Source organism: Chrysemys picta, chromosome 14 (assembly GCF_011386835.1).
Source record: "Chrysemys picta bellii isolate R12L10 chromosome 14, ASM1138683v2, whole genome shotgun sequence".
Taxonomy (NCBI): Eukaryota; Metazoa; Chordata; order Testudines; family Emydidae; genus Chrysemys; species Chrysemys picta.
In genome coordinates, this window is record NC_088804.1 from 35,946,058 (window position 1) to 35,968,833 (window position 22,776).

The 22,776-nt window shown below is 41.2% G+C and overlaps 1 protein-coding gene across 1 annotated transcript in view; it reads left to right on the forward strand.

Moving 5' to 3' along the window:
* CDH13 (cadherin 13) overlaps positions 1-22,776 on the forward strand; it is a 752,462-nt gene that overhangs the window by 522,943 nt on the left and 206,743 nt on the right. Inside the window, exon 7 of the mRNA XM_005292303.5 lies at positions 11,529-11,707. Coding sequence (XP_005292360.1) covers positions 11,529-11,707 — 179 coding nt within the window. The remainder of the gene's footprint in view (positions 1-11,528; positions 11,708-22,776) is intronic.

The window sequence follows — 22,776 nt, forward strand, 5'->3', positions numbered from 1 at the left end:
TCTCCTCAGAAAAAAAATCCAGGTGGTCACGCTTGTCTAACGTTACAGAAAGGAAACCAATGTCAAAACTTCAGCTTTTCATGTGAAACTGAATTTTTTGTTTTCCAGTCAGCCTTAGTCTTCCCTCATCTGGGTCACTCAGCGCAGAGAAAATGTGGCGACTTGCTTGCTTAATGGGGAAAAACAAAAAGAACCCATCACTGTTCCTATTGTTCATCCACTAAATATGCAAAATGGTAACTCTTCATCATAGAACTAGAGTGGGAAGAGGATGAAAGATGATTGAGTGAGGCAATTATAAAAAAAAGCACAGAATTATCAACTCTTATGTTTTGTGAGCCCTAATTATTGTGTCTCAAGTTTTATGAGACATAATTGTTGTCTCTCATGCTTTGTGAGCCCTAAACTCTTTAAAATATTTTTCTTTTCTCCATTTGCTTTAAGATTTTTCCCAGCTTAGAAACCAAGTGAAACGGAGGAATGCTGTTGTCGTTCTGGGTGGTGATTGTTTTTTTAAAGCAAGTTAACAAATTAATCTAATTTTGTCCTGTTATTTTCTATCTTGAGGCTTGGGGGAATCTTTCTTCTCACCACACTTACAAGATAATTTCTCACAGGTATTTGTGAATATGAAACGTACAGTAGGGCTTATATCTTGGTATTATTTTAAATTTGCTTCCTCTTAGTAATTTGGATTGCAGCGGTCAGGAACTGTGATGCCTGGTTAATAAGCAAAGAGAAAAAGAATGGGAAAATATTAAACAAAAGTCCAAGGAGAACTGGAGAAAACATTTGGATTGCTAAACAGTGTTAAGGTGAAAACCTAGCAGAACATGTATTTTTTGAGCAAGCTGTGCACTTAGCGGTTCTAGACTATAAAGTTTGCATCTGCACTTAACCCTCTTGGAAAGGTCTGTAATCAAATTTGAATTACTGCGGGTAATTCCAGTTTGCCACAAGAACTGAGAAAACAACATGGCAAATCCTGGGAGGTGGAAGCACCTATGATAGAATGTGTTAGCTGTAAAATAGTTCAGCTTCAAAGACATTGAGAGAACTGTTCAGTCTAGGCAGAGCTGGGAATATATTTTATCAAGGCATAGGCCAGATTCTGTCCTGCCATATGGATTGTGTGTGATGTGGGGAGGGCTCACAATGCGGATCCCTCCCTCCCCCCCCCACCCCCGGTCAGTTGTTGGCCAGAATCTGCTTAGGGAGTGTAGTATTTTCTACTGACCAACACTTTTACTTTCACTACCTGCCTGAACTGGAACAGGGCCATTGCTACATCTCACCCTCTGCACTGACACCATAGCTGGCTGGATGCAGCATGCGCTATCTTCTTGCAGGGGAGGACCTACCACTGCAGCACAAATTTCTCAAGAGCTCCCAGCATCAGTTCTTGCCAAGTCAGGCAGAACTACTGTAGGGAGAATCGGCTGTGGCCCCTCTGTAACCCAACTGAGGGTGCCCAGGGCAAGGTATGCTACACTATACCTCCAGCCATGTTCCTATACATCCTTCCCCAACCCCAACTACTATCCACCCATACAAAACTCAAGCACATGCTTGTTTGTGTTTTGAACGCATACTTGTTTGCACAGCTAGAGGTCTGGGTTAAAGACCAAACTGTGCTTTAGTTAAGACTGGGATCCACCCACTATGCAGTGAGGATGCAGGTAAGCTCATGCGAGTCCTCCAATGCCCTTCCCACAATTCACTCTGAGTAACAGACAAGTTCTCCAGCAGTTGACTGGGAAAGATTCCTAAAGCATCTCAGCACAAAGACCCAGGGGATATGCACATGATCAAATGCAGAAATAGTGAGGACACAGGTGACACGGGGTGGGATTTATTGTGGGAACACTCATACTAGAATGAGGCTAAACCAAGTGCCAATCACCCAGGCCAACTGTGCAGTGTAGACACACCCTATATGTGTTGGTTGACTACTCCCTAAAGTATAGTAGGCAGGGTGATTGATATTATATCATATTTACCTACTGCAAGCTCTTCAATCATTTACTTTAAAACATTTATTTCAAGGAAACATGCTATATTATATTGTAAATTATGTTATCTGACACATTATGTTATGAATTTTCAGTTGACATACTAGAACAGTGGGATCTTTTAGCTTGTGGTCATGATTCAAGAAGTAATTCATAACTTTTTTAATAGACTTTCCCGGTAGAAAGGGAAAGACGTGGAACTCCAGTAAAGCATATTGCACTGTGGTTCCACAATTTAGGCAGACTCTTAGTTAAGGACAAAATCCTTGGCCTAGCAAATGCCAACTTAAAGGGACCATTCAGTTTGAAGAGAGAATTCTAGACTGGCTATGGTGGGGATTTCGTTTGATCAATGAAATCTCCAAAGGCAATGAGGGAAAGCAGCAGTCACCACTCTACCTTCCCACGAACCCTCAGTCCTCTCTTCCCCCGATTAAAAAGCAGATAAAAAATGGTTCAGGACTATGTTGTGGTCTCGTCCTCCTCCCTACTGCAACTCCATAGAGGGAGGTGTACTGCAGCCCTGGCTGGAGGCACCATATTTATGCAAACTATGGAGCTAAGCTGCTTGGGGAAAGAGAAAGAAAATGTATAAACTTTGTTTCCACCCATTTATTTTTGAAATTCACAAGGTTTTTATTTTGAAATTCAAAAGATGTGGAGCAGCTCTGCAGCTGTCTGTAAAACGGAGGGAGAATAACACCAAAAATGTTCCTTTTTTTAAATTTCAAAATATCGTCAACATTTAACCAGCTCTTCTCTTGATGGTCATGAGCCCTTAATAGCCATGTAAGCACAGCCTCGGATTTGGACCCCATCATTATTTCCACTTACATAGAGATGTGGGTGTGTTTCTGTGTCCATTTGTGTATGGATTCCTTGAAAACTATAATAAGTATTTTTTTAGCTAGTGAAAGCCCAGACTATTAGTGTGCTAGTATTTTTGCTCACCCTTAGCTGAAAAATAGATTTTACTTTTCAGCCTGCATAAGTATGTGGCAATAGAGAATTGGCTAACTTTTCAATAAAGCTCATTTAAAGTCTAAATCTAGACATCTGGGACACTATATATATATATATTTACAATCTGCACTCTCTGGGTGTTTGGACCAATAGCTTATACTCATCCATGTATGTAATGTGAGTCAGAGAGGAATAGTATACTAGGTATAATGATGGTGTTTATCTTCACTTTACTGGTTTCACAATGCCATGTACGTGCATCAGATGGAATGCAAGTTGTTTACATGAAAACGTTGCTGCAATACTGATTAATCTAATGTATTGTTTTGATAAGCAGTGTGATTTCAAGGCAGTCATCATATATGTGTGACTCAGGTCTGTATCTCATATCTGGGTCATGCATACACGCGCTAAGTGGTTTGAACCCATCATTTTTAGCCAGTGTTCAATCAACATTTCCAGAGGAAGAAGCCTTCATCCCAGTAGAGGCACACAAAACAATATACCAGAGTAGTGTCCGGGACATATGCCTTCAAACAATGCAAGTTCACATCCTAACTCTTAGGCATTTCATATTCCACTGCCTTGCCTGGAGCATCAATTACTTGGAAGCATTTAACGTGTTCTAATATTCAGCCTCACAGCACTCTCACCTGCAATATTGCTATGGACAATACTGTACATAACACATTCTTAAGTAAACTAATGCACAAATAATCTTCTAATCAAACATCCATAATGCTTTCCAGAAAAAAACGGTTAAGTAGCAGAATGACTAAAGTCTGCAATTGTAAATCTTCACTGTGTGCATAGTTTATCACAGCTTTCAATTCAAAAATAATGTCCTGTTATTTCCTCTTCCATTGATGAAAGATTTCTGACTGATTGTTCTCATTCCATAGGTTCCAGTTGTTCTTAACAGGGCTTCATATGTATTTTAAAACTCACTCATTTCTTGTGTTTATGAAACAATTGGCATGAGCAATCAGACTTTGATTATTTGGCTAAGTGATACTCTATGGCAGGGGTCGGCAGCGTTCGGTAAGCACCCTAGCGGGCCGGGCCAGTTTATTTACCTGCTGACGCCTCAGGTTCGACCGATCGCGGCCTCCACTGGCCGCGGTTCACCGTCCCGGGCCAATGGGGGCGGCGAGAAGCGGTGCGGGCGAGGGATGTGCTGGCCGCGGCTTCCCGCCGCCCCCATTGGCCCGGGATGGTGAACAGCGGCCAGTGGGGGCCGCGATTGGCTAAACCTGTCGCGTCAGCAGGTAAATAAACTGGCCCAGCTCGCCAGGGTGCTTACCCTGGCGAGCTGCGTGCTGAACTTTGCCGACCCCTGCTCTATGGCATCAATCTTACAGATGGGCATATGTCAATTTCAGTGCTTGGTTCGGGGAGTGGATTTGCTGGTTGCCATACCTGATGTCCAGGGCTTAAGTGAGATTTCAGTGGTGCATAGGACCTGTGCTGGTCCTCTGAACGGAGAATTTCACTCTGAATGCACAAAACAGCCACTCATTTATTTCTCCGAAACCTGTCATTTATTTCTGTGAACAAAAGTAGAGTTGCTTGAATATCCTGTGATGCGAAAGCATCCATCCTTGATTTTGTTCCATGGCAATGGCAAAACTCCCATTGACTTCAGTGCAGCCAGGAGTTCACTTCATGTCTATCATCTACTTTTGTCACTGATCCCGCACAGAGCAAGAGCAGTTGTTTTATAGCATACCCCACTAATGAACCTTCACCAATTCATCTAGCCTTTTTGACTGGCTTTGTTTTGTTGTCAGATCCAATCTGATGATTAGCAGTGTGGAGACAAGATGCTCTGAATTTTAAAATGTCCTGTGTTTGCCCGCCATTTAAATAGACAACGTAAAGCAAGGGCTAGAAATGATTGACCTACAAAAATATAAAATATGCTAAAAGACTGAACTCATTAATTCTTACTAAACCTCTCCTCTATTGAGTAAGGCCTCCAAGTTTAATCACAGTCATAAGTTAATATTTGCAGTTGCAATTCAAATGTACTTGATTGGAGACGTAATAAACCTTTCTTCTTACATTTGTTTTGCTTCCCTGGGGCTTGTTTTCTTTAAAGTACAAATTGACAGTCAAACATGTAATTGGTTATGATGAGTTTAGCAGGCAGCAGAGTACCCTTCTCTGTTCTGTTTTCCAAGAGTTGCTTTATTTCTATAGCGATAAATGTGACGTACAGTGGAGATGTTTGTCACTCTTTGGATTTTCTCCTTTATTGTCCTATCTCCTTCTCTTCTTTGTTCTAGTTTTCTCTTGAAATAGCCCTAATTCTTGGCAGTTTTCTGTCGTTGTTGGTACATAGAGACACCTATCTTAATTTACAAGGAGCAGGATAAAGAGTGTGAAAAGAAGCCTTTTTCACTGTCAGCAAGCAGTTCAACACTTATCCACTCTTTAATTACTAAAATATACTTCTCTTCACTACCCCATACCATAACCTACAGGGCAACATATGCCAAGGAACATGAAAATTCAGACTATTTTAAGCAGTATCAAATAAAGATGCTGCACAGGCAGCACATATGCAACTGTGCTTGTGTAATGCTGCCAGACCCTGATCGTCGGCGGGCGGGATCAAACCTGGGACCCTCTGGAGCTTAGGGCATAAATCTCTACTGCATGAGTTAAAAGCCAACTCGCTGTTAGCTAAGGCTGTAGCTCTCTCTCTAAGTGGTCTCGATGCCACTAGATGGGACAGAACACCATACCCAGGAGGTGTGTGGGTGACACTTGCATAGGTAATCTCGTTAGCTGCTTACATGTTTAAGTGTTTGCAGGATCAGGCTCAAAATCAGCAAAGGATTGTGGGTTAGGTTCTCATTTACATTAAGGCCCCTTTATGCTACTCTGGTAGCGTAAAGGGGCCTTAAATGGGATTTTTTAAATATAGATTTTTGTGATACGTTAATAATATTATAACACTCTTTCCATTATGAATTAACCTAATGGCATGTATTACTGATACAATTCCTATTTTACAGGCTGGGGAAACCTGGGAATCAGGGGGGTAAGGACCAGATTTGCAAAAGCGAGCTTTGATTTTGGGTGTCTCAACATTTCTGATGCCCTACTTGAGATATCTTGTGCCTGATTTATTTATTTATTTATTTATTTATTTTTGATAGGCACTGCAACTCCCTTTGACCTCAGTTCCTCTGAAATCAGGTCCTAGATTTCTAAAACTGGGTATCCAAAGTTAGAAGCTATTTTTGAAACTGTGGCCCGAAGTGATTTGGTTTTACAAGAAGTCTGTGACAGAGCTGGGAAGAGGTTTCATTTCTACAGCCTTCCGGTCCTGTGCCTTCACAGTAAAACCATAATTCCTGAAAAGTAATGCTTTACACTTTAACCGATCTCCATACATTTTGCAATAAGAACTTGTAAATAACACCTTAATCAGATATTGCACAATTCATGTTTTGAAGCCTATATCACTCAGGAAGCCTTTTAAATTTCATTATTCACTTGACTGCACTACTTAGTGGTAACCTTAACTAATACATGATAAAATACAGTAACTGCACATCTAAGTTAGGGCAAGATGTATAGTAATGACCCCCAAGGTAACTGCGAATGGAGATGACAGGTAATGAAGCAAAAGGCCCTCAACCCATCTGATAGCTGAACCTAAAATAATTCTGTGTTAATAGGCGTTTTCTCTGTCAGCTCAAATGTATCAGATACTCTCTTGGCATCTGACAAAGAAAGAAAGAAAGGTTATTGAAAGGTAAATTACAAAATGCCAAGGAGCTTTTCCCAAGAAACCATCTGTTCCTCTTGCCACAAGATTGTGCAAGCATTGTGTTTTGCTTTCTGGTGTCTCAGGGAAGTTATTCACTAATATTTCTAAAGCAAATTGTAGGCCAAATCAACAATCAGCAGATTGATAGCTACAGTCTTTGGAGCAATAAATTGGCTGGTGAAATATGTATCTAATCAATGAGCAACTCTGGGAGGTGCAAGTAGAGGTTTCCAGTGATTATAACAATAACAAAACTGTCCAGAAGGTGGAACAAACATTGAACTATAGCATGGCAACTCCTATACCTTTGCTGAGGAAGAGAACCTAACGGGAATATCTCCAAATCACTGGCAGAACTATAAAGTTGCTGATTTTGCAGACATTTGTTCCTCAGCTTGATAAGTTAATATATATTGTTTAACATGATAATGTTGCAAGCTGTTGTTTTGTGGTTTGGAAGCCAGCTGCATTTGATTGATGCCAGCAATGGAAGTATTTATAAAATGACACTGAATTAGAAGTAGTCAGTTTATGAGTCTGGGGAAATGAATCTTTTATGAAGAATAAAACTTTATGATGAAGGAGTAATGCCAAAGATGTATGCATCTTAAATTAAATTTGTTGGCACTGAAGTCTACGCTATAGATCCTTTTGAAATACTAGCAGCAGTACGTGTGCCCAAACCAGAACCATTGATCTTCACATCTTTGCATCTTTAGGAAATGCAGATCTGAATTTGATCTTTTTGACTTGGGTCCAATCTTTAATTTATTATAAAGTACTAATATAGAACAGTGACTGTGTTTAACTCTTAATTTAAAGCAGCAGTGTTGTTGGAGGAAGGAAATGCAACCACTTGCCCGCTATTTTTGTAAAACGTTTAGATTTCATTTTTAAAAATGGCCTTGAATATATACTAGCTACTACTGTGCTGTTAGTGTGCACGTGTGAAATGTGCAGCAGTGAGCTTTCATGTTAGTTTGGGTATATATTTGAACACAGGCCATTTTTAATTTGATAGACAAGCCTTTGTAACACTCAGATTGGTCCCATTGAAAGAGCTACTCTTCCCTTTGTGCAGTGGGATTCCACAGCTCCTCTGACAGAGGGTATCAGGTGATCTTGGATCTAAAGAGTTGCTATTCTGCGTGTGTGTATGTGTATGAACAAGTGACAGGTATCACAACAATGTACAGGCACTGATGATTTGTAATGACATATAAGCAGTATGAGATACACCTCTACCTCGATATAACGCTGTCCTCAGGAGCCCAAAAATCTTACCGAGTTATAGGTGAAACCACGTTATATCAAACTTGCTTTGATCCACCGGAGTGCACAGCCCCGCCCCTCCGGAGCACTGCTTTACCGCATTATATCCGAATGCGTGTTATATCGGGTGGCGTTATATAGGGATAGCAGTGTATTACTGTACCTCAGAAAACCTCATCTGTTTACGTTTATTTTCTCTTTGGTTACAGAGACTCATAGAGGTGAAGTAACTTGTGAGGCATGGACACCTTAGAAATAACTAAGACAGAAAAAAATGGACCTGCTTCTCCACCTATATTAAGCATCCACACCTATACAAAGTGACTGCAAAATGCTACCATTTGGAATTAGTAACATTTGCACAGTGGAAATTACTTCACAATATATTGTTTCTATCCATGCCTTTCAAGATCATGCGTAGCAAACAGCAGTATTCACAAAAAGGGTTAGAGTACCATCACTCCTTAGGGCCTGGTCTACACGGGGGGGGGGGGAGGGAAATCAATCTAAATTACACAACTTCAGCCATGTGAATAACATAGCTGAAGTCGACATACTTAGATTTACTTACCGCGGTGTCTTCACTGTGGTAAGTCGACGGCTGAGTTCTCCTGTCGACTCTGCCTGCACCTTTCGCCCTGGTGGAGTACCAGTCGATGGGAGAGCGCTCGGCGGTTGATTTATCATGTCTAGATTAGACGCGATGAATTAATCCAGTGGGTAATGTAGACATACCCTTAGTATCACACAAGTTTCATGCCACTCTGACTGAAAATATTGAGGTCCCTTCCAGCCTTGTATTTCTATGATTTGATGAGGGCTTGACTACCTGGAGACTTAATGCACTTCAAGCTAGGGTGTGAATGTACAGCTCACTAGTCTGCCACACACTAAGTAACCATTTGGATTCTGCTATCGCATCCCAAAAGTTGCTCAGTTTGCTTTGATGTGCTGCTGTTTGAAATAGCAGTAGATCAAAGCACACTACAAACTTTTAGTGTGCAGTAGCAGGGTCCATGTGGCCTGTAAGCATGCAGCAGGCTTGTGAGCTTGAGATGTACACCCTGGCTTGCTGCACACTAAACCTCCATGTGAACAAGCCTTGATTCTACCCATGAAAATGAATCCAGACTAGGGTGTAAATTCAAAGCAGATTAACTATTCCTGATTAACCCCTTCTGTGGATGCTGTTATTCTAACCTACCTTAATCGACATCCCAAGTGGATTAACCTAAATCAGGCAATTGTATTCCATTCTAACGGTGCCACACATTGAGTTAATCAGGAATAGCTATTCCAGAATAGCTCCCCATGTAGACAAGCCCTTAGAAATCAAACAGAAAGTACAAAGGCTACTGCATTTATGGGTGGATGTAACAACATTATAGCACACTGTGAAACAAGCACTACAACTCTCTTGGTCAAATGTGCATTTTTCTCCCCCTTTTCTTTTGTTGTATTTCTCAGAGCACAAAGCGGAGCCTTTTGTTGTAGTGACCTTGAAAATGAGCTCTCCAAGGTTTTGCTTCATTGCCACTTCAGGCAGTTACCCCCCTTGAGAAATATAACAGAGATCTGACAGCGTGTTGGTTTTGTTCACCAGTGATTAAAGGTCAGACAGCTCTGAGAGAAGAAACTTATCCCTTGATGCCTTGCTATGTTTCCCAGTATTGCAAAATGCAATAGGGGGATTTGATTATTAGTGGTTGGGTTTGCGATGCCCGGGAGAACCACAGGGTAAATTGCCTGCTGCATGCAAAGGTTGCAGTAGTGGGAAGGAACCAGTGTTGGCGGTACCTGTGGGTACCAGTGACATAGAGAAAGGCAGGAGAGAGGTCCTGGGGGCCAAATTAACGCTGCTAGGTAAGAGATTAAATCCAGGACCTCAATGGTAGCATTCTCCATAATGCTTCTCCTTCCATGTACAGGACCAGTTAGACAGGCAGAACTGCAGAGTCTCAATGCATGGATGAGACAATGGTGATGGGAGGAGGGATTTCGGTTTATTAGGAACTGGGGAATCTTTTGGGAAAGGATTACCCTGTTCTGTAAATTCTGAAGGTATCTTCTGAGGCTACATCATATAGTCACTTGCAAAGCCTGCCCCTTAGCACCTATAATCTTTGGAGAGAGGCTGACATAATTTCCCCTCCTTCAAATCATCAGTGGGAATCCACTGGCCCATTCTTTACAACTGGCATCCACACCAGAGCAGGAAACAAGACAGCTTCCTGCCCATTGCTCTCCAGCATCCTGGAAGACTCTTCTTGGGAGCGAGATATATGTGCATATCTCATCATTAAGGAGCAATGGGACTGAGAAAGAGTTCTGAGATTAGGCTTCTCCAGTTGTTGGTCCAAAAGCAAGAACACGATTTGCAGAACATCACTATATGTGCCTACAGTGCAAATAATTGATTTTTTTCCATTTGTTGGCTCAATCAAAATATTGAAAGAAAATATGTCATTTTGGATTGCCCCGAAATGAAAACTTTCCAGTTTACTTGGTAAAACCCAAAAATTGAAACAAAAAAAGTTTTGGGTCAGACATTTAGTTTGACCCGAAATAAAATGTTTTGTTCTATTTTAGGTATTTTGAACTGCTTGTATTTATTAAAACCAAAGGAAAGACCATTCCCAGAACACCAGGAGGAGGTGGTGGCCCCTTGTAGGCAGAACACTCACTAGGGATCTAAGACACCTGGGTTCAAGCCACCAATCTGCCTGGTTTGGAGTAGGGATTTGTACTTGGAATTGTTGTGAACAGCAGCAGAACAGCTTCAAAAGGAGAGATTGAGAAAACCTCACCCCAGAATAGTTCAGGATAGTGCCCTAATCACTGCAATGTAAAAAATTGAGTGGTGGGGTTGGATTATTCAGCAATTTAATGTCAAATTCACAAATAGTTCTGATACGCTCAGAAGCCTGAGTACTAAAGAGTTTTGAAACACTTCTCTCATTTTAAGTGTTGCATTTTTCATTTTCCTATTTTTCTTTCATCTGTTATTAGCTGGAAGACATCTTAGACTCTTTAATTTATTTATTTTCATGGTGTGAAAATGAAATAGTAGTTATATGCAAGCATGTGGGTGTGATCACCCATGAAAGCCACATGGGGAAGATGCCATGTTTGGTTTAGATACATTTGTCTGCTGCAGGGTAGACACATGTGCCTGTTGTTACCAACCTAGAAATTGGTAGCCTGAGGAAAAGTAAACTGACAGACTAAATAGCAGGTGAAATTCTTTATTGGTTTTCCTGAGCTGATGTTGGATTGCAGCCTAGTGATGTTCATACATGGAACCAGAGGAGCTTTATGCATTCTTGTCTCATAGTCTATATTCACCCACGAAAGCTTATGCTCCAATACATCTGTTAGTCTTAAAGGTGCCACAGGGCTCTTTGTTGCTTTTTACAGATCCAGACTAACATGGCTACCCCTCTGATAATAGTCTATATTGGTAACCATGTTATATTGTTTGTCTACCTTCTCTTTAGGAAGCACTGTGATGCGCATGATGGCCTTTGACGCTGATGACCCTGCTACAGACAATGCTCTTTTGAGGTATAATATCCTTAAGCAGACTCCTGACAAACCATCTCCAAATATGTTCTTCATTGATCCAGAGAAAGGAGACATTGTCACAGTGGTATCACCTGCATTGTTGGACCGTGAGGTAAGTGAATAATTTATCTATCTAAATATATGTACTGTCCTTCCATCCATGTGGGCCTCTTCAACATAGCATCTGAGCATACTTCTTGATAGTATTTTTGTGTTATATGAACAGAGGCTCAGAAATATTCAGATGTTGAAATTTGCTCAACAAAGCTCTATATTGTAGAGCTTTCTATTTGATGTCTGTATCAGAGTTTGTATACCATGCTCATCATTTGTGAATCTGGTACCAGAGTTGATAGACAATGCATTTGGCATTGGATGCAGTAGAAAGTTTCACTGCATAACACTGGACATAAAATCACAGAAATGAATAAACTTTTAGAACTTGAAACAGTAGCTGTCTGCTGATTTGGAACAAAAGGCAGACGTGATTTCCTGTCTGACCTTTTATGAAATTGTGCTGGGTGTTAGTCTGGCTCTTTAAATACCCTCTGGTCTTAAAGAGAATTTCCTAGCCTGTGAGACAAATTTCATTGAGTAATACTTAGTTCTTATAATCAAAAAACAAAAATCAGTCCCTTCCTGCAAGCCAGAATGAATGTTAAAGAGCCAGACTGTCTGTACATTTGTTGGTAAAGGAGAGCAATTCAGCAATCTATATTTATTTTGGAATGTGTAACTGACATTTAATATTGTGAAAGCCCAAATTCTTCTGACAGATACATCAGTGTGGATCTGGAGTATCTCCACTGACAATCCATTTATACTGGTATAGCTGAGAGCAGAATCCTTTGTCCGCAGAACCAAATGTTAATATCTGCAAAAGGTTCCTTTTTAACCACAGGGTCTCCAGTTCAAAACCTTGTTATTGTTTTCTGAAGTCAGGCTTCTGCATTTTTTATTCCTAATACGTAAACAACCTCAAGATAAAACCAATTTACTGGAAATTGAAAAATCAATGGAAGGTGATGAACAACCCTACCTTGCCTAGTATGCGCCAAAGGTCAGTGGTAATACATGAAATAATGATGCTATTTACATACAAGAAATCTGTCTAAGATTGAACTGTTATTGCTATTGCACAGTGTATGCTGAAAGCAAGACTTGAGCTCCCCAGGATTTCCTATTAACTGCTGATTTGATACCTTTGTGTGGAAAGTAGGGTGGCATCATCCAATCTCGCCAAAATTGCAAAAGTGATTTTTGTTGCTGCTGCGTGTGTTGAAAGCATTATAATGCTATAATTGGAACTATGCAGACCTTTAGCACTGAAACCCAGTGTTACCTGGGCTCACGTGTGTTTATAATTAACTTTTAGCTGAGAATATGGGCTAGCCTGGGTCCCTTCCATTTCTACCATACCAGGCTCTCCCTCTCTCGTAGGTTCTGACCCCCACTGACTTGCCTTCATGTGTCTTTTGGGGCGACACAATGGCCTGCAATCTCGCCTTTCCTTCCAGAGTCTTCCTGGCAGTTAACTATCCCACTTACCCATCATGCCACCTGGCACTTTTGTAGTCAGCCAGCAGTTCTGCTGCTCATATCCAGCATCTTCTAGGGACCAACAAGCAGGCCTGCTGCCTCCCCATAGCCTGGATTCACTTCATCAGAGGAACTCGGGAGTCTGTCTGCAATCTCATTCAGAGGCAGAGGCTTGCGATAGCCCTGGAAAATTAGCTTCGAGAGAGGTACTATTTTCCTGTGTGTTTATACAGCTCCTAACACAGTGGAGACCCCATCCTGAGTGCTGGTGGCCTTTAGGCACTATCATAATACAAATAATTATAAGTGGCCACGGTTATGCCAATGCTTCCCCTTCTATAATGTCAAGTCACAGTAAAAGGAATTCCTATCTCTCATCACAATACTGTCTTGGGGTGTCTCAGGCTCCAGACTGGGGTATTAGCAGCGGCAGGGTGAGACTGGAGTAGCATATCTCAGTCCCACTGCTGCTTAATGATGAGGCATGCACATGCATCTTGCTCCCAGGAAGTCTTCCAGGATGCTGGAGAGGGATGGCAGGAAGCAGTCCTATTTGCTGCCCTTATGTGGATGCCAGTTGTGAATAGGGTGACCAAATAGTGAATGTGAATATCGGGACTGTCCCTATAAAATCGGGACATTTGGTCATTCTAGTCGTGAAGAATGGGTCAAAGATCCCCTGAATTGATGATATGAGGGAGAGGAAATTGAGCCAGCCCCTCTCCAAAGATTATGGGTGCTGAGGGGCAGGGTTTTCAAGTGACTATATGATGTAGTCTCAGAAGATACCTCCAGAATTTACAGAAGGAAGTCCTGTGGGGAAGCTTCTTGTTGGCACAACCTCCTCCAAGCTTCAGGTGAGCCATGAAACCATACAAATTGATCCAGCTGTTTCTGATCACCAAAATTCCAGCAGCTTCACCTGAGCCTTAGTTGCAGTTAGCCCAGTCTGTCTCATGTACTAGTCCTTTTTTATTACTGTATATTTTCTCTTGAAACACAAAAACAATTGCCAATCAAACTGGTATTATCCTTAGTTGTTCTGTGTACGTTCACTGAATAACAATGAAAGCAACTGAGGAAACTGTGGCTGAGTTTAAGGTTAAACATATCAGGTAGGCTAAACATGGAAGGACAAAAAATTCTGGCTCTCACTATTCAACTGTGAATGCACTGGAAGTTGATATAAATGCTTTTAAAGCAACTGTGTTAAAGTGATGATCAAAGTTAGTCCATGTTTTCTAGCTCTTTTATTAATTTTAGTCATTGAGTAGATACAGATGCTTATATGAAGCCTTTCTCTGGACTTGAGCTAAATTGACAGAATGTAAATTACTATTTTTTTTATTTCGAGTTTAGTTTCTTTCATGTTTGTGTATCATAGGGAAGCTGCAAATATTGCCCAAGGGGAGATATTGAGATGGAGAGGTACAAGGCATCTGGCAGTTTTTGATTTCCCTTTTGAACATAAGCAGCAACCCATATTATTTTTTCATGCTTTTATATTTTAAGAGGAGCTGCTGTGAGACAGCTCTGGGAGTCATTTCTATGCAGAAATTCAAGATCTAGGTACTAACCCCCAACCAACCAAAATCATCAGAGCTAGGTAGCTCAGACTTTATACATGAGTAAACAAACCTGGGTGAAGGATTGGTTGTTCCTAATGCCAAGACAAATGTTGGGGTTATATCTGGTAACTCTCTAGGAAGTAAAAGAAATCTTTAAAGGGACATTTATTTGATGGAAAAAATATATGTAACTTGCTTTTTGTGAGCCTCAGCCTACCATCTGCTCCTCCCACTCAACTGAGCAGTTTTTCTGTGTCCAATCACACTTGCCTCTAAATGAAGACCAGTTAAGATAAATTCCTAAGACCCTTCAGAATCTTGATTCCTTGGACTGCCTTTAAATATCTTACAACTGGAAAACCTGCCCTTATATGAGACTGTGAACAAAGAAAGGTCAGAAGGAACATTAAGTGTTCTCTTCTGAAGATGAGCAGTTCTGGGATCAGTTATCAGGAAGAATTTGGGCATTCAGATTATGGTTGTCAAGTGTTCCCTTACTCTGCTACCTGAAGGGAAAGGAGATCTGAAGCCACTGCGAGCCTAGGTTTCCTGCATTACCTGTCTGCTTTTAGAACAGCAGGCTGGCTACAAAGGTGCCGACTCTGTGAGGGCTCCAGGGCTGAGCACCCATGAAACAAAAATTAGCGGGTGCTTAGCACCTGCCAGCAGCCAAGCTCTTCCTCCTCCCAATGCCTCCCCACAGCTGTTCCATGTCATGCAGGATGCACTGGGAGGCAGGGGGTGGGTGGGTGGGGATGGGGTGGGCTCGGGGGATGGGGTGAGAAGAGGTGGAGCAGGGGCAGGAGGAGGCAAGGCGGATGAGGCTTGGGGGAAGGGATAGAATAGGGTGGGGAGGAGGCAGGGTGGGGGCTTGGAGGAAGGGATGGAATGGAGGTGGGTCTGGGGCGGAGGGGGTTTGAGCATCCCTTCCCCCGGATAGAGAGGAAGTCTACATCTATGATCTCAGTCTCAATCTTCAGAAAAGATTGAAAATATGACATAGTAGTAACTAAATATTGTAGTATTAAACCAGTGATTCTCAAACTTTTGTACTGGTGATCCCTTTCACATAGCAAGTGCCTGAGTGCAACCCCTCCTTATAATTTAAAAACACTTTTAAATATATTTAACACCATTATAAATGCTGGAGGCAAAGCGGGGTTTCGCGACCCCCCCCCCCAGGTAATAACCTCACAACCCCCTGAGGGGTCCTGACCCCCAGTTTGAGAACCCCTGTATTAAACAGTATCATATGCCAGTATTTAGGGCCAGATCAAACTCCTCTAGTACTTGGTGGGAGTTTTTCCCATTGACTTCAGTGGGAGTTGGACTGGGCTTCTGCCTAGTTTGCCTAAATACTGTTTGTCAGATATTTTTTTTTCTATTTTGCATTGGAGGGGGGGTTAGAATATAGCAATATAACACCCCAGCCACTAAGTTCAGGCCTGGATATGTACTAGAGCTGGGCAATTTTTTTTGATAAATAATTTATTTGCCAAAAACCGCAGTTTCAGATCAGCCAAATCTGTTTGTGAATTCACGTCAAATTCACGCCAATAGATTCATGTCCGCAACCTCTCCCGCAAAGGATTTTTTAAAAAGTCAAAATGTTTCATTCTGACATTTTTTAAATTAAACATTTTAACTTTTCATTTGTAAATGATGTTTCGGTTAGAAATGTAATTAGATTTATTAAAAAACAAAGATAAGCTCTCAAAAACTAAACAAAACATTTTGCTTCAGGTTGAAAAAAATGATGAGTTCAATGCATTTTTTTTTATGGCGCGAAAAAAATAATTTTCCATTTCTGGATGACAATAAAAAAATATTTTCAGATTTTTTGGCTTGACCTCTGAGCTGAAAAAAAAAAAGCTATTCACTCACTTGATATGAACTTCAGTGTAATTTTAACTGCAAAGTTCAAAGCAAATTAGGGGTGTCTAAACCAGTGGTTCTCAAACTAGCACCACGGCTTATTCAGGGAAAGCCCCTGGCGGGCCGGGCCGGTTTGTTTACCTGCCGCATCCGCAGGTTCGGCCGATTGCGGCTCCCACTGGCCGTGGTTCGCTGCTCCAGGCCAATGGGGGCTGCAGGAAGCAGCGCGGGCTGAGGGACATGCTGGCCGCCCTTCCCGCAGCCCCCATTGTCCTGGGGCGGCGAACCACGGTCAGTGGGAGCCACAATCAGCTGAACCTGCGACGTGGCAGGTAAACAAAGCGGCCCGGCCCGCCAGGGGCTTTCCCTGCACAAGCGGTGGCCCTCGTTTGAGAACCACTGGTCTAGACCCAAGGTTTCAGTTTGGACCTGTTTCTATAACATACGGCCACATGCAAAATATAATGATAGAAAAAGTTATTTTCTTCAGTTTACAGGAAAAATATGGCATATACAGTAAGCTGAAAGGCCCAATCCAGCAACCTGCTGAGTATTTTCACTTCTGGGATGGGAGTTGAAGGTGCTTAGCACCTCAGAGGAAGTGTTCAACGATTTCAAAAATGATTATGCCCCAAATCTATCAACGTTTATTTTATTTATGTATTTTTCAGTTTCCAAATTGTTTCCAAAAGTGTATGTTCCTCAGAGTTTGCAGCAAACTCTCTAATAATTTATGGAAGAACATCCATTTTCATTTTAAGAAGGCATGTAAGGACATATTTTTGAAGATTTATGTTCATTTTTTTTCTTGTGGGATTTGAGCATCCTTGAGTGTGTCAGAGATGAAGATTGAAGAGCATAAGGGGGCAAATTATACCTCCAAACATCCACTGGAGAATACATTTTGATTCATAGATTCAGAGCAGAAAGATGCCCTGTACCAAAGTGTGCGGTCTAAATGACCCAAAATAGAACATAGCAGAATTTCACCTACCAAAAAAAAGTAAAAATCCGATGTTGTGTAAATGGCCTGAAGTTTTGTATTTTAGGGGACAAAAAATCCATTTCAAAGTGACACTTGCCTGCAGTGAGCAAGAAATAATGCTTCTTATGTGAATACTAGAAAAGGCAGCTGTACTGTCATAGAATAAACCTCTTTGATAAAACACTAATCATTTTTATCCATTACCCACTGTGCTCTTTTGCAAGTGTTACAGAATCAGCGTTGTGGAGGAAAATATCAGTTCTTGTGTGACTTGAGGGGTATATAGAAACTAATGCTACCTCTATCCATGTAAAATGCTGTTCACTCTACTCCTAATATGGTTTGATGAATAAATAATTTGCTTTTCGTTCCTGCTAGGAACTGCTGTACTTAATTGCATATCTCTCTATCAGTGTTATAGAGGGCGAACAATTTATGAGTTTGCCCTGCATAAGCTTTATGCAGGGTAAAACGGATTTATCTGGGTTTAGACCCCATTGGGAGTTGGGCATCTGAGTGCTAAAGACAAGCACACTACTGTGAGCTGTTTTCAGGTACACTTGCAGCTTTGGGACAAGTGATTCAGACCCTGAATCTGTGTCTGGAGCCAGACGGAAGTGTCTGGCTCAGCAAGACAGGGTGCTGGAGTCCTGAGCTGGCAGGAAAAACAGAAGCAGGGGTAGTCTTTGCACATCGGGTGGCAGCTCCCAAGGGGGTTTCTGTGATCCAACCCGTCACACACTCCACTCCATTATCCAAGTTATTGATGAAAATATTGAATAGTACCAGACCCAGGACTGACTCTTGCAGGGCCCTGCTAGATAGACCCTCCCCGTTTGACAACCAACAATTGATAACTACTCTATGAGTGCAGTTTTTCAACCAGTTGTGCACCCACCATATGGTAATTTCATCTAGAGCACATTTCCCTAGTTTACTTATGAGAATGTCATGTGGGAGTATATCAAAAGATACATCACTTCTAGTTCCCCTCCCCCCAGCATCTACTAAGCCAGTAACCCTGTCAAAATAAGGAAATTAGGTTGGTTTGGCATGATCTGTTTTTGACAAATTCATGCTGGCTATTCCTTATAACCCTGTTATCTTTCAGGAGCTTACAAATTCCTTGTATAATCATTTGTTCCAGTATCTGTCCAGGTATCAAAATTAAGCTGACTGGTCTATTATTCCCTGGGTCCTCTTTGTTCCCCTTTTTAAAGATAGGTGTTATGTTTTGTTATATTATACTATATAGTTAAAGGATTCATCTGTAAAGAAAATCAATGCAGATATATGACACTGGGCCAAGTCCAGCAAAGTTAAGTTTCTTGTACTCTGGAAATTCACCACCAGGGCACCCTGGCTAGCCACTACATACTTCCAACAAGTGTCCCCTACATTGTCAACTGTGCTGACTTATTATTGCCCACTCCTCCACTATCATTGAGGTTGCATCTGCTGTGTATCCCGGCACCCTGGTCCCTCATTCTGTACCTGCTACCTGCGAGCTAAAGGATTTATGCCTTAAGGTGGCATAAATATGAGGTTACTCCGGCCCACTGAGTTGCTGTTCACTTTGACTTTTTGTGAAGTGGGATCAATCACCAAGTCACCTACTATTGTTTCTTCTTACCGATTGCATGACTGAAACATTTGAAACAAGAGAAGGATGAATGATGGCTAACTAGTGAATACTCTTGCTAATGCATGTGTTGGTGGATATTCATACTCAGAGAAGCTATTCCCCAAGGAGTCATGCAAACCAAATGTTCTTGCATATTCTACAGTACCAAGATGTGTAAGCCTGCTTGGAAGGACTAGCCATTTGGACAAATGTTGGCATGCATGGCTTTTGAAATCTTCAGCCAGCTCTTTTTCTGACAGTGAATCACATTATTCTTCGTCGATAATACTTTGCCATTCTACAGGGCAACAGTACATAATACAAAGCTTTTGCTTTATTTTATTGACAACATTTGCAAATGGACACTACCCTCTATATTCTTCTCTTTCTTTTTGGGCAATATGCATCTTTAAGCAGTCAATAGACTTCTTACTTCTCGTTCTAAATGTTGAACTGACAGCATACTCGCATTTTTAATGAAAAAAATTACTGTTTTCAGCAAATGTATTTCACACTTGATCTTTGTATTATACTCTAGAATATTCATATTTACAATGATTTTAGGGAAAGCTATAACTTGAATTAGATTCAGTTCTGACTTAGAATGACTGTATCATTTTATCTTATCTACCACTTGAAAGTCCCACCCTCCCTTTATTTTGTTTGCAAGATAGTAAATATTACAGCTGGACCTCATTTCCTAAGCTCCATTTTTTAAAATGAAAACACTGCATTATCTATCAGTCTAAAAAGATAGAGACCCAGGAGCCCCTCACTTTACCTAGAGGACTTACCAACTGCTGGATTCTTTGTATAGCCCAGAAGGGATGGACATTAATATGTGACTGGCTAGAGGGCTGAGTCACAGAAGAGGCAGACCACCATGGGACTGGAGCAGCTGTCAACAGAGGGAGCCGGGAAAAAAAAAGAACCTTACATGCCCTGCCCAACCACTGAGTGGCACCTGCAGCGAGTGATCTCCTTCCCCCGCCAAGAGAGGCTGTTCGACAAAATAAGACTCTAAATGATATCCTCTCGCTCAAAAGGGACTTTGATAGGTTTTGGTTAAGTTTGTCCTATATAATCACTCAAGTGCTTCATGCCTTGTTTTGATTCCTTTCCCCGTGTATATCCCAACTGATACATTTTCCTTCTTTAGTATGTTTGTCATTAAACCAAGCAAACTGAGGTCTCCGGATACCAAACCCCGCATCCTGCTTGGCTGTTTAATGTTGTGCAGTGACAGGATCATGTTAACACCTTTGACTTTTTGGGCCCATTATTCCATTGAAATTAATACAATGCCCTCTGTGGCCTATCCAATTCTATTGCCTGCTGGTGTAACAGAACTAGCTACTGGACTCTATGCACTAGCAGAGGGTGCAACTGGATTTAGCAGCCAGACACCTGGTTTATTCTATGAATCTGCCACTGAAAATTTTGGTGGGATTATTATAAACTCCTTATTCATTGATTGAGGATAGCCACTTTTCACAGAGGACTTTTAATGTTCACAAAGCCACAGAGCTAATATTTCTTGCATTTTGTTTTTAATAAAGTAACTGTAGCCCCAAAAGAGAATACATTTCAGCTATCAGCATTTATTCAGAATATACAGACAGCTGTTATCATGCTTAGAGTAGCTCTCTGTCAGTGCCTTGCAGATAACTGGGGTTTTATCTTTCAGCAACACATCAGTGACAGTGGTCTTGTGGATGCCATTAAACTCTTGGCTTTTGAGAGTTCTCCAGTACTAGTCTCAATCCTCAAAAAGTCCAGCTGCTCTGCAGCTGGCGGAGTGTCTTTTTGTTTGTTTTACAGGAACTCAGTGATATTCAATGGAATATGCAAGGTAGGTGGAATATTAAGGCAGTTGGGGCCTGACTCTCCATTGCTTTGAATGCTTGTGCAGTCATACCTTTATGCAAATTGAATATGAAGTGGGTATAAAATGCTACCTTCTGTCTGAGAGACTGATTTGGGAGCATTTGACACCCACTTTTCCCAGCTATTTGCTCAGGGGTAAACAACTACAGAAAGTTCAAGTCAGTGGAGAATCAGGCCATAGGGGCCAAATGTTTAGTTGCAAACAAGCAATGTGTGGGGTTAGGAATGAGAGTACAAAGGAGTACTTTCTTCTTTACAGACACTGGGGCTAACAAACCACTGGTCCTGCCCCGATTTACATTTACACCAGTTGCCGGTGGGTGCATGGGACTGGCAGAATGACAAACATCCACTACATGTTTCATTGTCCGTGGTCCTGCCCCCTACCGCAGCAGTCAAGAGGTAGTTTATAGGAGCCAATAAGACACCTCTATGCCGTCCAAGGATTCTCCGAATAAAAGTTCACAATAGCCAGTCAGCGCTCCATTGGAGCCAACAAATGCAGGCTTATCACAGTCTAGTATTTGGCTCTAGCATTGATGTAGATGAACTTTTTAATTTAAAAAAGGAAGCAAATATCTGCGCTCACCTGTTGCATTTTGCTCATCTGTAATTATCTTACATGTTGTTGTTGTTCTTGTTGTTGCTTTTAAAGGAATCCATTCAGCAATGTATTATGCTTTGTGATTTTTATATTGTATGCTGTGTCCAGAAACAGTGAGTGTCCTTGAGGTAGAACAGCCATTTATGATGCTCCTGGTGTGTTATATTGTTCCGCCATCAAAGATTTTAATGGAATAGAAAATTTACTTCCTATTAATGTCAGTCTTTTTTTATATATGTACAGAATGACTATTAAGTTACCTGTTGAATTATGTGAAACTAAAAAGGATGATGATAACATAAAAGGATTGGAAGAGGTTTGCCGGCTTATGGTTATACAAATTAGTTTTTTTTTTCCCCATGAAGAATTTCTGCAATGGGAACCTTTATTATTCCCAAGCTGAATGATACCCCTTATGTTTTGGCACATCACCTTTACTTTTCTACACCTCCGGGAAAAGTTTCTTTGGCAATATGAGTATGGGCTTATACATTTTCTTATCAGAAACACAATGGCAAACAGACTGGGAATTCTTGGTACACACTGTAATGGCAGCTTTTTTTTTTTTTTGGATTGCTTCATTTAGGGACTGGTTCAGGAAAGCATTTAAGTATGTGCTTAAATATGCCATCACTAAACTCAGAACTGCCCACTTCTAAGGTAATTAAGTGTCAATTTACAAAGGGGGAAACAAGGCACAGAGAGATTAAGGCCCAGACCTGAAAGGTCTAACTCCCGTTGGAGTTAGATGCCTAAATACCTTTGAGAATCTGGGTTTAAGTGATTTTACCAAAGGCCACACAGGAAATTTGTTGAGAGAGCTAGGAATATAATCCACATCTCCTGACACCCCACCCTGTGCTTCAAAACCCTAGAAAATGCACACACAATAGTATTTCAAGAGACTACTAAAACAAACATATATTTCTTGGCTACATGATAACTAAGGGGTTACATGAAAGGGGAGGGGAAGATTATAGCTATATACAAAGTATTTGAAGGATATGAACACCAAGTATGAAGCAGAATCATTTAGGCAGGTCCAGCCATAGGTGCTGGAATTAGAGGTTCTGGGGGTGTGAGAACACCCCTTGGCTTG